General features: G+C 42.9%; 1 protein-coding gene across 1 annotated transcript; it reads right to left on the reverse strand.

The window, feature by feature from the left end:
• Positions 1–147: 147 nt before the first annotated feature.
• Positions 148–12,588, reverse strand: LOC131949971 (uncharacterized protein DDB_G0286591-like). The gene is made up of 7 exons (XM_059311944.1): positions 12,273–12,588; positions 5,916–6,108; positions 5,149–5,324; positions 4,534–4,652; positions 3,684–4,019; positions 3,038–3,159; positions 148–2,282 (listed from the first exon to the last, which is right to left on the reverse strand). Exons 2-7 carry the CDS (start codon positions 6,085–6,087, stop codon positions 505–507), a joined length of 2,703 nt encoding a protein of 900 aa, XP_059167927.1. The 5' UTR covers positions 6,088–6,108; positions 12,273–12,588; the 3' UTR covers positions 148–504.
• Between the last annotated feature and the right edge of the window lie 612 nt (positions 12,589–13,200).

Raw genomic sequence — 13,200 nt, forward strand, 5'->3', positions numbered from 1 at the left:
TCCAACTATCAGTTTAGCTTCAACAAAACAGTACCTAATTATTATGTAACGTTTTATAACTCTGATACATTAAAATAAGTTCATTTATTACTATGCACGAAAACAATTCAGAAAATGCAACAGCACACATACTAAGCTAACGAGAGTTTAATTGTATATGGTTTATTCATAACAATATAAGATTTACAAGAGTGGTGTGGTGTATCATACAATCTGTACCAAACAGTGTCTTTAGTTCGGCTACTGAAAAGAGTATGTAGGACGTTGATAACTCCACTGAGTATGTGAACATGGCACCTTCTAATAGGCCTACGTAACGTTAGATAAAGCTCAAATCTACTTCATATAGAGGCTTCAACATTTTTACAAATGTGTGAAGTAGTACTACTTTTGTTTCCTTTTTAACCATAATACTTTTTTTTAAGTTTTTCAACATCGTTTCAATTGAAAAAAAATCTATGATTCTTCTGATGTCTAAAATTTAATACGCATGTTGAAGCTAGTTTAGTTCTGCGGTTTTCTGGAATCTCGCCCGGGACAAGGCGGGCTGAAGTTTCTTCCATACGAGTCTGTGCTGCTGCTCTCAGAGTTACTCCTCTTGCCCTCCTGTAGCCTCATCACAGGACCGTTCTCAATCGTGACGGTAAAGCTCTTTGATCGCCTGCATGAAACGTCGTTCAGCGAGTTGCTGGCAATAATGTTCCTATTTGGGGTTATCTTATTTTGTCGCATAAGCACCGAACAGGCGCCTGATCCCATCGAAGATCGGTTCAGTTCGTTGATATTTATATTAGAGTCATCTCCCATGTTGTTGGAGTCGTGAACATCACTATTTTCAGAACCGTTCGAACTGTGGGAGAGATGTTCGCTGCAGGTGAATACGGTGTCGTTATCGGAGACTGCGTCGTCACGCATGGTTTGGAATTCCTTGCAGCAGGTCTGAGATTGGTCGGTAGAAGCAGGGGTCAAAGGTCGAGTTTCTAGAGCGGAACTTCCGGTGAGGGAAGGGGAAGTAGAGCGTATGAAACTGTGGTGTTCTAGAACAGTGGTGTAGCGGTGTCGAGGTGGGGAGGGTAGAGCTTTGGCCTCGGTGTCTTCTTCGTCAGATGGCTGGGGCATGGTGCCCGAAATGCCTGTTGAGCTGCCGTTACTGGAGATCCAAAAGCTGCTGGTTGTGCTGTTGTCGCGTGGTGTGGCCGAGCTGTTGATGGTGCTGGAAACAACTCGGCTGTCGTAAGAAGCTGCATCAGTTCGGCTGTCGTTAGAGGCTGTTTTAGGGCGTACAGCCCTGCTGTATACAGGCGTAGTCCCACCTTGTACAGGCACCGTGTCTTGAAATCCTTTACATGACTCGTTCGATTTTTCCTTTTGCGGCTGATTCTTTTCAGAACTTTTATTTAAATTTCGATTTACGTACCCGATCTCATGACTCTTCGCCATACACGAAGAGTTGTCTCCGCTTTTTCGAACTTTCTCACGTGAGTTATCCCCCTTGTCTGATTTACCGCCCCTGTCGCCATTATCAGTGAACTTTAACTCCGTGGATGTCTCTCTTTTAGAATGTCTGCACTTTGGTCTCTGGGTGGGATATTTCCAGCCTAGTCTTTTCTTGAAGAAATTCTGGTAGCAGGAGGTGTGGGGTCGGGGATCTCTCGGCCCGTGGGTACGATGTTCTCGCGGGGTTTTGATACGCCTGGCTGCTGTCGTTTCACCGGAAGTCGATCTTGGTTTAGGTGATCGGGACGAGGAGAGTACACGGCGTTCTAGAACCTCGTTTTGGAGGTTCTGGTAGTGTTCGCAGTCGGGATCGGTTGTGGTGGTTTTGTTAGTGTTGTTGTTGTTGTTGGTGGTGGTGGTGGTGGCTGAATTACAGGAGGCTCCATCGTTCGAGAAAGTTCTGCCGTTGGCGTAGGTCGTCAGCAGGGTGATAGGGAAGTAGGTGTGGCTGCTGGTGTCTGACCCGGGGGTCGTTCGGTCCCGGGGGGTGGGGTTATTTGAGCTGAGGTTTGAGTTAAGGTTTGAGTTGCGAGTTGTGTTGGGGGTTGGTTTCCGGATGGTGTTGTATGTTGACCTGTGGTTTGAGCTGTGGGTTGGCTTTTGTGTTGGGTTGGGGGTTGACCGGTGGGTTCGGTTTTGGGTTGGGTTGTGGGTTGGGGTGTGGGTTGAGTTGTGGGTTGAGTTGTGGTTTAAGTAACCTTCAGAGTCCAATGTCAGCCTAGTCTGGCGGCGAACCCGCGGCACTGGAGGAGCGGGGAAACTAGGAGGTTGCACATCACTGTCGGCTGGTTTAAAAAATAAATAAATAAATAAATAAAATAATTGAATACTTGTATAGTAGTAAGCAGCTAAGCCTGTCAAACACCGGTCATAAAAAGAAAAAAAAGTAATTTAAAACTAATTTTAAAAAAAAAATGTGTTCCTATAACTCAGTAACTCTTCATTGCCTGCTCTGTGTTCAATATTTCTTTTGTTGTCCCCCTTTACTAAACGCGCTTCACAGTAGACAAATAACTGCCGAGTTTTAAATAAGATTGGAAAACAACGACAGCATATCAAACCACATCTATGCTTTGGTCAGCCTTGACCCTAGCCCAATCTATAACTGTAATCATGAACCATTATCGCCCCTCGCCTTAATTCTGTCCGTATTTTGATACGATGTCAAATTATCCTACCTAAACTTTTACTTGTATAAGTTATTTATTAACCGTGGCGATTTCACAAGTCATTCTGTATACAGGTAAACATTAATTCCATACTGAGACTCACCTGTCCATTAAGTGCTTACCTTTTGTACAGTGTCACAAAGTGCTTACCTTTAGTACAGTGCCATATCTTTAAGTGCTTACCTTATGTACAGTGTCACAAAGTACTCACCTTTTGTACAGTGCCATATCTTTAAGAGCTTACCTTTTGTACAGTGCCATATCTTTAAGAGCTTACCTTTTGTACAGTGCCATATCTTTAAGAGCTTAACTTTTGTACAGTGTCACAAAGTACTCACCTTTAGTACAGTGCCATATCTTTAAGTACTCACCTTTTGTACAGTGCCATATCTTTAGCTTGACCTGGTGCACCTCAAACCACAGTGCACACTCGTCATCCAGGTTGACGGTCACTCGACCGTTGTATCCGCCATTAGGGACCACCTGACCGTCGCTAATTGGGGAGAAAGATAAAATAAAAACGTTAATGAGATCGATGAGTCAAGTAATTTAATTTTTTTTTTAAAAGTTTGTCTTTGTATTGAAGATATGAACAACCTTAGTCACTCTCTAGTGTTGATAGCGAGAAAAACAACAAATAGTTTGGTAGTTTTTAAAGACCTGTAAATACTGAGGTAGTTCGAAGCAGCTCACTGCAAATACTGAGGTGATTATGAATACTGAGGATGTTAACTCACCTGTAAATACTGATGTTTTTAACTCACCTGCAAATACTGAGGTAGTTCTAAATAGCTCACTGCAAATACTGAGGTGATTATGAATAACTCACCAACATATACTGAGGTTGTTAACTCAAGCTCACCTACAACTAAGGTTGTTAACTTACCTGCATATACTGATACGAAGATTATTATAAATGACTTACCTGCAAATCTGATGTAATTCTGAATGACTCACCTGGAAATACTAAGGTGATTATGAATGACTTACCTGCAAATACTATTGTTATTAACTCACCTACAAATACTGAGGTGATTTTGGAAGACCTGAATCAGGATTATCTGCCGGCACTGTGACGTAATGGGGATCTTATCCCCGCTAAACTCCGGACAGTCCGGCGTCCCCACGCACCTGGCCACTCGGTTGTTCTCGTACACGTTGTGCCGCCTGGCAACACACACGCGCACGTAACTTCCGGTCTTCTTGGTGTCTTCCGGTCCCGTGACCTCCAGCTGGAGCAGGGTGCCCAGGGTCAAAGGGCAGTTGTCGAGGCTGCACAGAGAGGTGGGGTTGTAGTGGTTGAGCCAGGCGTGACAGATGCGGCTGGACGGTTGGGCGATGGTGATGTGTTCACTGACGGAAAGCATGACATTTATTATGTATGACAAAAAAACTGACATTTATTATGTATTCACTGACAAATGTCCTGACAATTATTAATAAGTTTAATGTCTGAAGTGGTTTACTTTAAAGATAAAGGTTACTATTAATGCTTCTGTTAAGTTAGTAAAAAAAAAAAAAAAAAAAAAAAAAAAAAAAAAAAAAAAAATTGAATACATATCCCCCTAAATATCTAATGTAAAATCATCCTTCACAAAAAAATGATAAATCAATTTTTACATAATAGACTAAATGTGAACACACGTGCATATAACCTTCATACCTCGGCAAGTCGGCAGTAAACCTTATCACCTTACCTGTGCGAGTTTGCATTTAACCTAGTCAACCTACCTGTGCAGATCTGCATCAATCCTAGTCAACCTACCTTTACAAATCTTCATAAAACCTAGTCAACCTACCTTTACAAATTTTCATTAAACCTAGTAAACCTACCTCTACAAATCTTCATTAAACTTAATCAACCTACCTGTGTAAGTCTGCATCAAACCTAATGTCTGTGTGGGAAGAATTGGTGTGGTTGAAGATTGAGACACACACATCACCATACAGGATGTCAAATGCCAGCACCGTGCCAGATAGTGTCATCTGGATAGACAGAGATCATAGGAGAGTGTGTGAGACCATCTCAAAATGTCAAGAATGTGAGACCAACTCAAAAATTACAAAAATGTGCGTAAGACCAACTCAAAATGACAAGAATGTGAGACCAACTCAAAAATTACAAAAATGTGCGTAAGACCAACTCAAAATGACAAGAATGTATGGGAGACCATCTCAAAATGACATTGATGAGTGTGAGACCATCTCAAAATGTCAAGAATGAGTTTGAGACCATCTCAAGATGACAAGAATGTGCGTGAGACCATCTCAAAATGACAATAATTAGTTTGAGACCATATCAAAATTACAAGAAAGAGTTTGAGACCATCTCAAAATGACACAAATGTGCGTGAAGCCATCTCAAAATGACAAGAAAGAGTTTGAGACCATCTCAAATTGACAAAAAATGTGTGTGAGACCATCTCAAAAATGACAAAAATGAATGTGAGACCATCTCAAAACGACAAGAACCATAACTCACCCTCGGTAAATCTTTCGACTTGAACGCGATAGTGTTGCCATCAGCCATCATGGAGACTTGGAGATGGACGAGGCTGTGGGTTCGAATCCTTTTGCTGGTCGCGGACAGGGGGTGTCTGGAGGTCAACCACTCGACCGCCGCGAGCTTCGTGGGGAACCCTTCGATTTTCATTATTCCTGGAAGGTCAATATCAGACACAAGAGATTTAGGTTAGTTGGAAGGTCGAGGTCAGATGCACGAGTTTAGGTTGGAGGGAAGGTGAAGGTCAGGTACATGCATCGGGGTTTACTAGAAGGTCAAGGTTAAGGTTAATTGAATGTCAAGGTCGTACACACGAGCCTGTATTGACTGGTAGGTCAAGGCCAGATACACCAGTTTATCGGGGCTGAAGGTCAAAGTTAGAATCACTGGTTTAGGTTGACCTGAGATCTGGGTTTGCTGGAAGGTCGGGTTAGATAAATCTGTTAGGGTTGGTTGAAAGGTCAAGGTTCCGACACATGCGTTTAGATTGGCTGAGTGGTAAGAAATTGCTGCCCTTGATTTCTCAGGTTCAGGTTCGTGTAAAAAAAATGTGTTAATGAGTCCAATTAGCTTTAATGAGTACCTGATTCGTGTCATACCGGCTGGTCATATGACATTCGTGTCTCGCGTTAATACGGATTAAATCTACTTCATCTGCCCACATAGATCACCATGTCTGTTTTATAATATAAAATTAAAATAAATACGTTGTTAAAATATAATTTTTTAAAAATATGACCACGTACCTTCGCCGTGAAATTCCAGATCAAATGTTTGACCCGCGGCCAGAGGCGATTCCAGAAGAAACTGACCATGGGCGGAAGCGTAGTTCCAGCTTGCGGTGTAGTGCTCCACGACGGTGATGTTGCACCCGTGGTAGGAGGAGATGGGGACGGGGGTCAGGATGTCCATCGTCATCTGACGGCCGTGACTCTAAACCTGAACAACAGACAACATGAGCTGAACTGAATTGCCTCGGCTTAGCAGCAGACATGAACTGAACTGAATTGCCTCGGCTTAGCAGACAACATGAACTGAACTGAATTTCTTCGGCTGAACAGCAGAGAACATGAACTGAACTGAATTGCCTCGGCTTAGCAGACAACATGAATTGAACTGAATTTCATCGGCTTAGCAGAGAACATGAACTGAACTGAATTTCCTCGGCTTAGCAGACAAATTGAACTCAACTGAATTTCCTCGGCTTAGCAGAGAACATGAACTGAACTGAATTTACTCGGCTTAGCAGACAACATGAACTGAACTGAATTTCATCGGCTTAGCAGACAACATGAACTGAACTGAAATGCCTCGGCTGAACAGCAGAGAACATGAACTGAACTGAATTTTCTCGGCTGAACAGCAGACAACATGAACTGAACTGAATTTTCTCGGGAAATTTAAAAAAAAATCTAAGCCAGATAAGTAGAAATTACTTACAATGCTAAAAATATACATCCGAATTTTTATTTCGGAATTTTAAATGTTTTACGCAATTTAAAAACTTTTTAAAAATTTGCTTGAACCTGCAGACAATTTGATGTTACTTGTGATGAAATGAAGCGTTGTTTGTTTTGGCAGACGTCGAGTTATTGACGGGACATCAGAAGGAATTTCTAAATAACAAACAGCCGATTGAATAGATAAACTTTTAGACAAATAAGGCTATCGGCTTCGGTTTGTTGATCAAGATTAACACACTATACATCGCGTCTAATGTGACGTCAGCGATAATCTAAAAATAGCTTTTAGACAAAACCTAGACAATCGGTGTCTCATCCTTTCTTCCCGGAAGTAACTTCAAAGCTTGAAACAGTTTATTTTTTTGTTTGTGGGAAGTGTTTCTGTAATTCGCTTAGTATCGTTTTCCAAGAAAATGTTATTTCTAGTGGTAAAAGTTTCCTGAAGAGAGCATCAATGGTTGAAGCTTTTGTCTTGTCGCAGCAATAGAGGGGTGTTTCAGGCCCAGAGAAGGAAAGAAAATGTATAATGTGAATGTATTGGGTCTTTCAGAAACGGTGTCACACTTTTTAGGGCGAGGGACAGGGTTGGAGTTTTGTGACGATGTGTGACGAGGGGAAGCGAGGGGGACATAAAGTATGTCGACCCACTTTTGGATTTTAAAAGTCATGTTAGAAACTGTACTACAGCTGTTATTTTACAAGACTGTTTTTCTAAATTTTTAAAGAAGTTGATTAATATACTCAGTTTTGACGATGCTCAGCAATTATTTGAGAAAGAAATCAATTTTTTTTTTAAATCGCGAAGTTGAGAGAGGTAGTAGGTGATGTGCTGTCATTTTTGAGAAGGGGGTGTGGCTTTTTTGTAACGCTGTGTGACGAAGGGGAGTGGGGGGGGGGGTAAATTTTTAAGAAACCGTGACGCGCTTTATGGATAACACCCATGGTAAGTTTGGATGAAGTAGTATGTGGTAGCGAGTTGTAGGCGGTGAGACAATTTGGTACTATGTACTGTAAAAAATAAAATAGACATGTTTGCGTTTACGTCTAAGCTAGTATCGCTATACTAACCTCGGTGCTATTACCAGGGGCTAGCCATAACCCAGACACTGACCATAAAACCCTAGCCATAACCCAGACACTGACCATTACCCTAGCCATAACCCACACACTGACCAAAACCCTAGCCATAACCCACACACTGACCATAAAACCCTAGCCATAACCCACACACTGACCATAGCCCTAGCCATAACCCACACACTGACCATAACCCTAGCCATAACCCACACACTGACCAAAACCCTAGCCATAACCCACACACTGACCATAGCCCTAGCCATAACCCAGACACTGACCATAAAACCCTAGCCATAACCCACACACTGACCAAAACCCTAGACATAACCCACACACTGACCATTACCCTAGCCATAACCCACACACTGACCATAGCCCTAGCCATAACCCAGACACTGACCATAGCCCTAGCCATAACCCACACACTGACCATAAAACCCTAGACATAACCCACACACTGACCATTACCCTAGCCATAACCCACACACTGACCATAGCCCTAGCCATAACCCAGACACTGACCATAGCCCTAGCCATAACCCACACACTGACCATTACCCTAGCCATAACCCACACACTGACCATTACCCTAGCCATAACCCACACACTGACCATTACCCTAGCCATAACCCACACACTGACCATAGCCCTAGCCATAACCCAGACACTGACCATTACCCTAGCCATAACCCACACACTGACCATAGCCCTAGCCATAACCCACACACTGACCAAAACCCTAGCCATAACCCAGACACAGACCTTAACCCTAGCCATAACCCACATACTGACCAAAACCCTAGCCATAACCCAGACACTGACCATAGCCCTAGCCATAACCCACACACTGACCATTACCCTAGCCATAACCCACACACTGACCATTACCCTAGCCATAACCCACACACTGACCATAGCCCTAGCCATAACCCACACACTGACCATAAAACCCTAGCCATAACCCACACACTGACCATAACCCTAGCCATAACCCAGACACTGACCATAAAACCCTAGCCATAACCCACACACTGACCATAAAACCCTAGCCATAACCCACACACTGACCATAGCCCTAGCCATAACCCACACACTGACCATAAAACCCTAGCCATAACCCACACACTGACCATAAAACCCTAGCCATAACCCACACACTGACCATAAAACCCTAGCCATAACCCACACACTGACCATAGCCCTAGCCATAACCCAGACACTGACCATTACCCTAGCCATAACCCACACACTGACCATTACCCTAGCCATAACCCACACACTGACCATTACCCTAGCCATAACCCACACACTGACCATAGCCCTAGCCATAACCCACACACTGACCATAAAACCCTAGCCATAACCCACACACTGACCATAAAACCCCAGCCAAAACCCACACACTGACCATAACCCTAGCCATAACCCACACACTGACCATTACCCTAGCCATAACCCACACACTGACCATAGCCCTAGCCATAACCCAGACACTGACCAAAACCCTAGCCATAACCCACACACTGACCATTACCCTAGCCATAACCCACACACTGACCAAAACCCTAGCCATAACCCAGACACTGACCATAACCCTAGCCATAACCCACACACTGACCATTACCCTAGCCATAACCCACACACTGACCATTACCCTAGCCATAACCCACACACTGACCATAGCCCTAGCCATAACCCACACACTGACCATAAAACCCTAGCCATAACCCACACACTGACCATAAAACCCCAGCCAAAACCCACACACTGACCATAACCCTAGCCATAACCCACACACTGACCAAAACCCTAGCCATAACCCACACACTGACCATAAAACCCTAGCCATAACCCACACACTGACCATAGCCCTAGCCATAACCCACACACTGACCAAAACCCTAGCCATAACCCACACACTGACCACAACCCTAGCCATAACCCAGACACTGACCAAAACCCTAGCCATAACCCAGACACTGACCATTACCCTAGCCATAACCCACACACTGACCATAGCCCTAGCGGTAACATTAACCTTAATAGCATTTGATCTTGTTATGATCCCTTAGTTTCGAAACCGTTTAATTTTTATGACTCAATTAACATCAAATTACATTTTAAAAATAGATATCTATGCATTGCCCTCTAAGACGGTGGTATCTGGAAAATTTGAACGAAATCGTTGAATCAGAAGTTGGTCAAAATTGAGCTACAGATTAGTCACAAACCCAGGCTGTGATCTAAGCAAAGCTTGTAAAAATATCCTTAATCCAGCCAAGCCCTATTCCTGACCTTAACACTAATCCTCGACACACCCGCATAAGTTTTCCTAAAAAAAAAGGCTCGTTATACCGAAACTAACCAAAGCTACGACTGAGGTTCAGGGAAGGGTTGGGGGAGGGACGGACAAGGTGACCACAAGGTGTGTTGACCTTGAGAACAATCGAGGTGTATCAAACAAGGATGTGATCCAGGTGTAAAACGAAATATATACATTAGTCATCAATTGTTAATTTATTTTTTAAGAGACGTGTTTTATTTTTTTAAGTCTCAATATTGCTTGATAACTGTGATATTTTGTTTTTATATTTATATCGTCACCAGTAAACTCCATCAGAGAGTGAAAGGGACGCAACTGTAAAAATGTGCGACAGTAGACAGATTTATCCCGCTTTGTTCTTTAATTACCGACTCGGAAGATGGTGTTAGGACTTACATAACTTGACGCCTGCACCCCCCCCCCCCCCCCCATCACACCACCCCTCATTCCTAACAGCAACAAGAGATAACAAGGGTGGCTGAAGTATTACAACTAGATCTGATAAGCTGGTGCGAATAAACAACGAGTGCGCATGACCACGCGAGCATACGGGTTATTGTACTAGGTAAATAATTTCTCATAGGAATGTACATGTATTCATGTATAGTCTTCTCTGAGAACGTTTCGGGAGGGGGGGTTAAGGCTTCTGGACATAGTGCTGACCACATTATATCTTTATACGCATAGGTTATGTAAACACTGTTTCTTTCATGTTTCTCCGGGGTAGTGAAAAGGGGAAGCACTTATATTTCAGGGTGGGGGGTGAGTGGGGTGCCCTGTTAAAGTACTATATTATTAATTATATAATTTTTCTATTTCGCTCGGGGGATGGGGAGAGGGAGGACGGTGCACGTGCTTCGAGGGAGTGGAGGGTGCAGTGCACACAAAAGAGATACATCAAAGCTATTGTATAAACAGGAGAACTGTCATGCCCAAAAGGGGAAGCAACATGTGTTCACATCCTGATTGATGCGACATGCTAAGCTTTTAACCCCCCCCCCCCCCCCTCCCGCCCACACACACACTTACCCCACCCCCCACACACAAACCTTCCCTCTGCTTCAGGTAAGCACTGAAACCGAAACTAGGTTGATCGTACACATGTATTATATCACAAGGTAAAGTGGGTTATTGTGATTTCTTACCTTTGTATTAAAAGGAAAGGGGTGTGGGTTTGTTATATATTTAGACATAACAATGTTTTTATTTTTATTTTAAATTATAGCTTAGCCAAATTTCTATTTGAATGGTTGAATGTATAAGTAAACATAATAGGTTTATGCATTTACCATCACAGCATATGGCTATAAAAATCTAAAACTGATGTAACTCATGTCTTCACAGTGGGGTACCTGGGGAGGCGTTGCAGTGGTAGGGGGGGGGGGACTAGACGTGTTTGGTGCCGTTGGGCAACTTGGGTGTTTGGTGGGGGGTATTAGTGAGTAAGTTGGTGTGTGTGTGGAGATCTTAAGTGGGGGGTTAGTGGGAGTTGGTTGCATGGTGTGGGTGGATAGGATTTTGGTGTGTGTGTGTGTGTGGAGGGGGGATTAGTTGTAACGTGGTGTGTTGTTGAGATAAGGTGTGTGTGTGGGGGGGGGGGATTTGTGTGTGTATGTGTGTATGGAGCGGGGGAGGGGGTTGGGGTGTTGGTCGTTAGGTGGGGGCGGGTGGGTACATATGTTCACGGGCGCCAACTCTAGTGGCGCCAAAATGGGTTGAAAAAAAATTTAATAGCTCATTTTAGTTGCAGATTTGCATTATGAAAAAAAATTATTTGGGGGGGGGGGCAAATTGAAGGTTTGTCCCCGGGCGCCAGGAGGGGTCGCTACGCCTCTGATATAAACACGTGTCGGTTATCCAAACTTGTATACATTCGTATAAACAAGATCTTGGAGAATATATTGCTTTCAGAAATGTAATCCTAGACCTAAACCTAACCATAAATTTTAATTATACATTCGTATAAACAAGATATTGGGGAATCTATTGCAATTATAACTTAAACCTAGATCTAAACAAAGCATTAAGCTTTCAGTAGGCCTATTATTATTATTGATAATAACTACTTAGGTAGTTTCTTACGCATGCGTTTGCAATAAAAAAACACTGGGTATACATTTACATCCGTATACGTTTGGTATTACTTTTAGTACTTTCACTTTACAATGTGTTCAGCATACATAATTAATATTATACTATTAAAACAAACAGATAAACAAACATTATCGTACACTACTCACCTCATACAAATGTATGCACGTACGGTCGATGCACGTCCGAATGTCCAGTGTAAACGTGTTTGGAAAAACTATGAAGCTCCGATGTCATTGACAAAACCGAAACAACGTCACAGTCCACTTTCTAAGAAAAGCCTTGACCTACTGTCTAGCCTGAACTGAAAAGGCCGACCTTCTAAAAATAGAATTTTCCCGTCTCTGAATATAATTCACAACATAATCTTTTATTTTACTAAAGCTACTTACATTTTAAGAAACATACACGAATGCACATAAAGTGTACTATTTTGAGCTGCGTGTTTTAAAATTTTGAATAACAAGTCTACCAGCAAAGAAAAACAAGGTCACTGAAGAGATTATTTTGTCAGCTATAGGTGACCTGGTCTAAATTTAGTTTTGGGTTTTCCTTCTAGAGACTGTTTTAATCTGTGTGTCCCATAACACACCACATTAGCTGAACACGGTGGGAAATCTTGGCCTAGTTACACCCAGATGGTAGAGGCAGTGGGTTGCAATGGTCTAGTGGTTTCAGATTTGTTTAAGTACTGCAAAAATAAAAATGAAATTTCAGAAAGTTCCTGGAAAAAACGAAAGGTTTATGTAGTGAAGTTGATGTTATTTGTGCTAGGGAAGTTGTAAACTGTTGTGGGTGTGGTCTAGTGCTAGAGGTGTGAATTAGTGTTATGGGAGGTGTGGATTAGTGTTATGGGAGATGTGGTCTAGTGCTAGGGTAGGTGTGGACTAGTGCTAGGGGAGGTGTGGATTAGTGTTATGGGAGGTGTTGACTAGTGCTAGAGGAGGTGTGGACTAGTGCAAGGGGTGTGGGCTAGTGTTAGGGGAGGTGTAGGCTAGAGATAGGAGAGGTGTGGTCAAGTGCAAGGGGAGGTGTAGTCTAGTGTTAGGGGAGGTGTGGACTAGTGCTAGGGGAGGT

The sequence above is a fragment of the Physella acuta genome, unplaced genomic scaffold (assembly GCF_028476545.2).
Source record: "Physella acuta isolate Inbredline_101_S28 unplaced genomic scaffold, ASM2847654v3 ptg000723l, whole genome shotgun sequence".
NCBI lineage: Eukaryota > Metazoa > Mollusca > Gastropoda > Physidae > Physella > Physella acuta.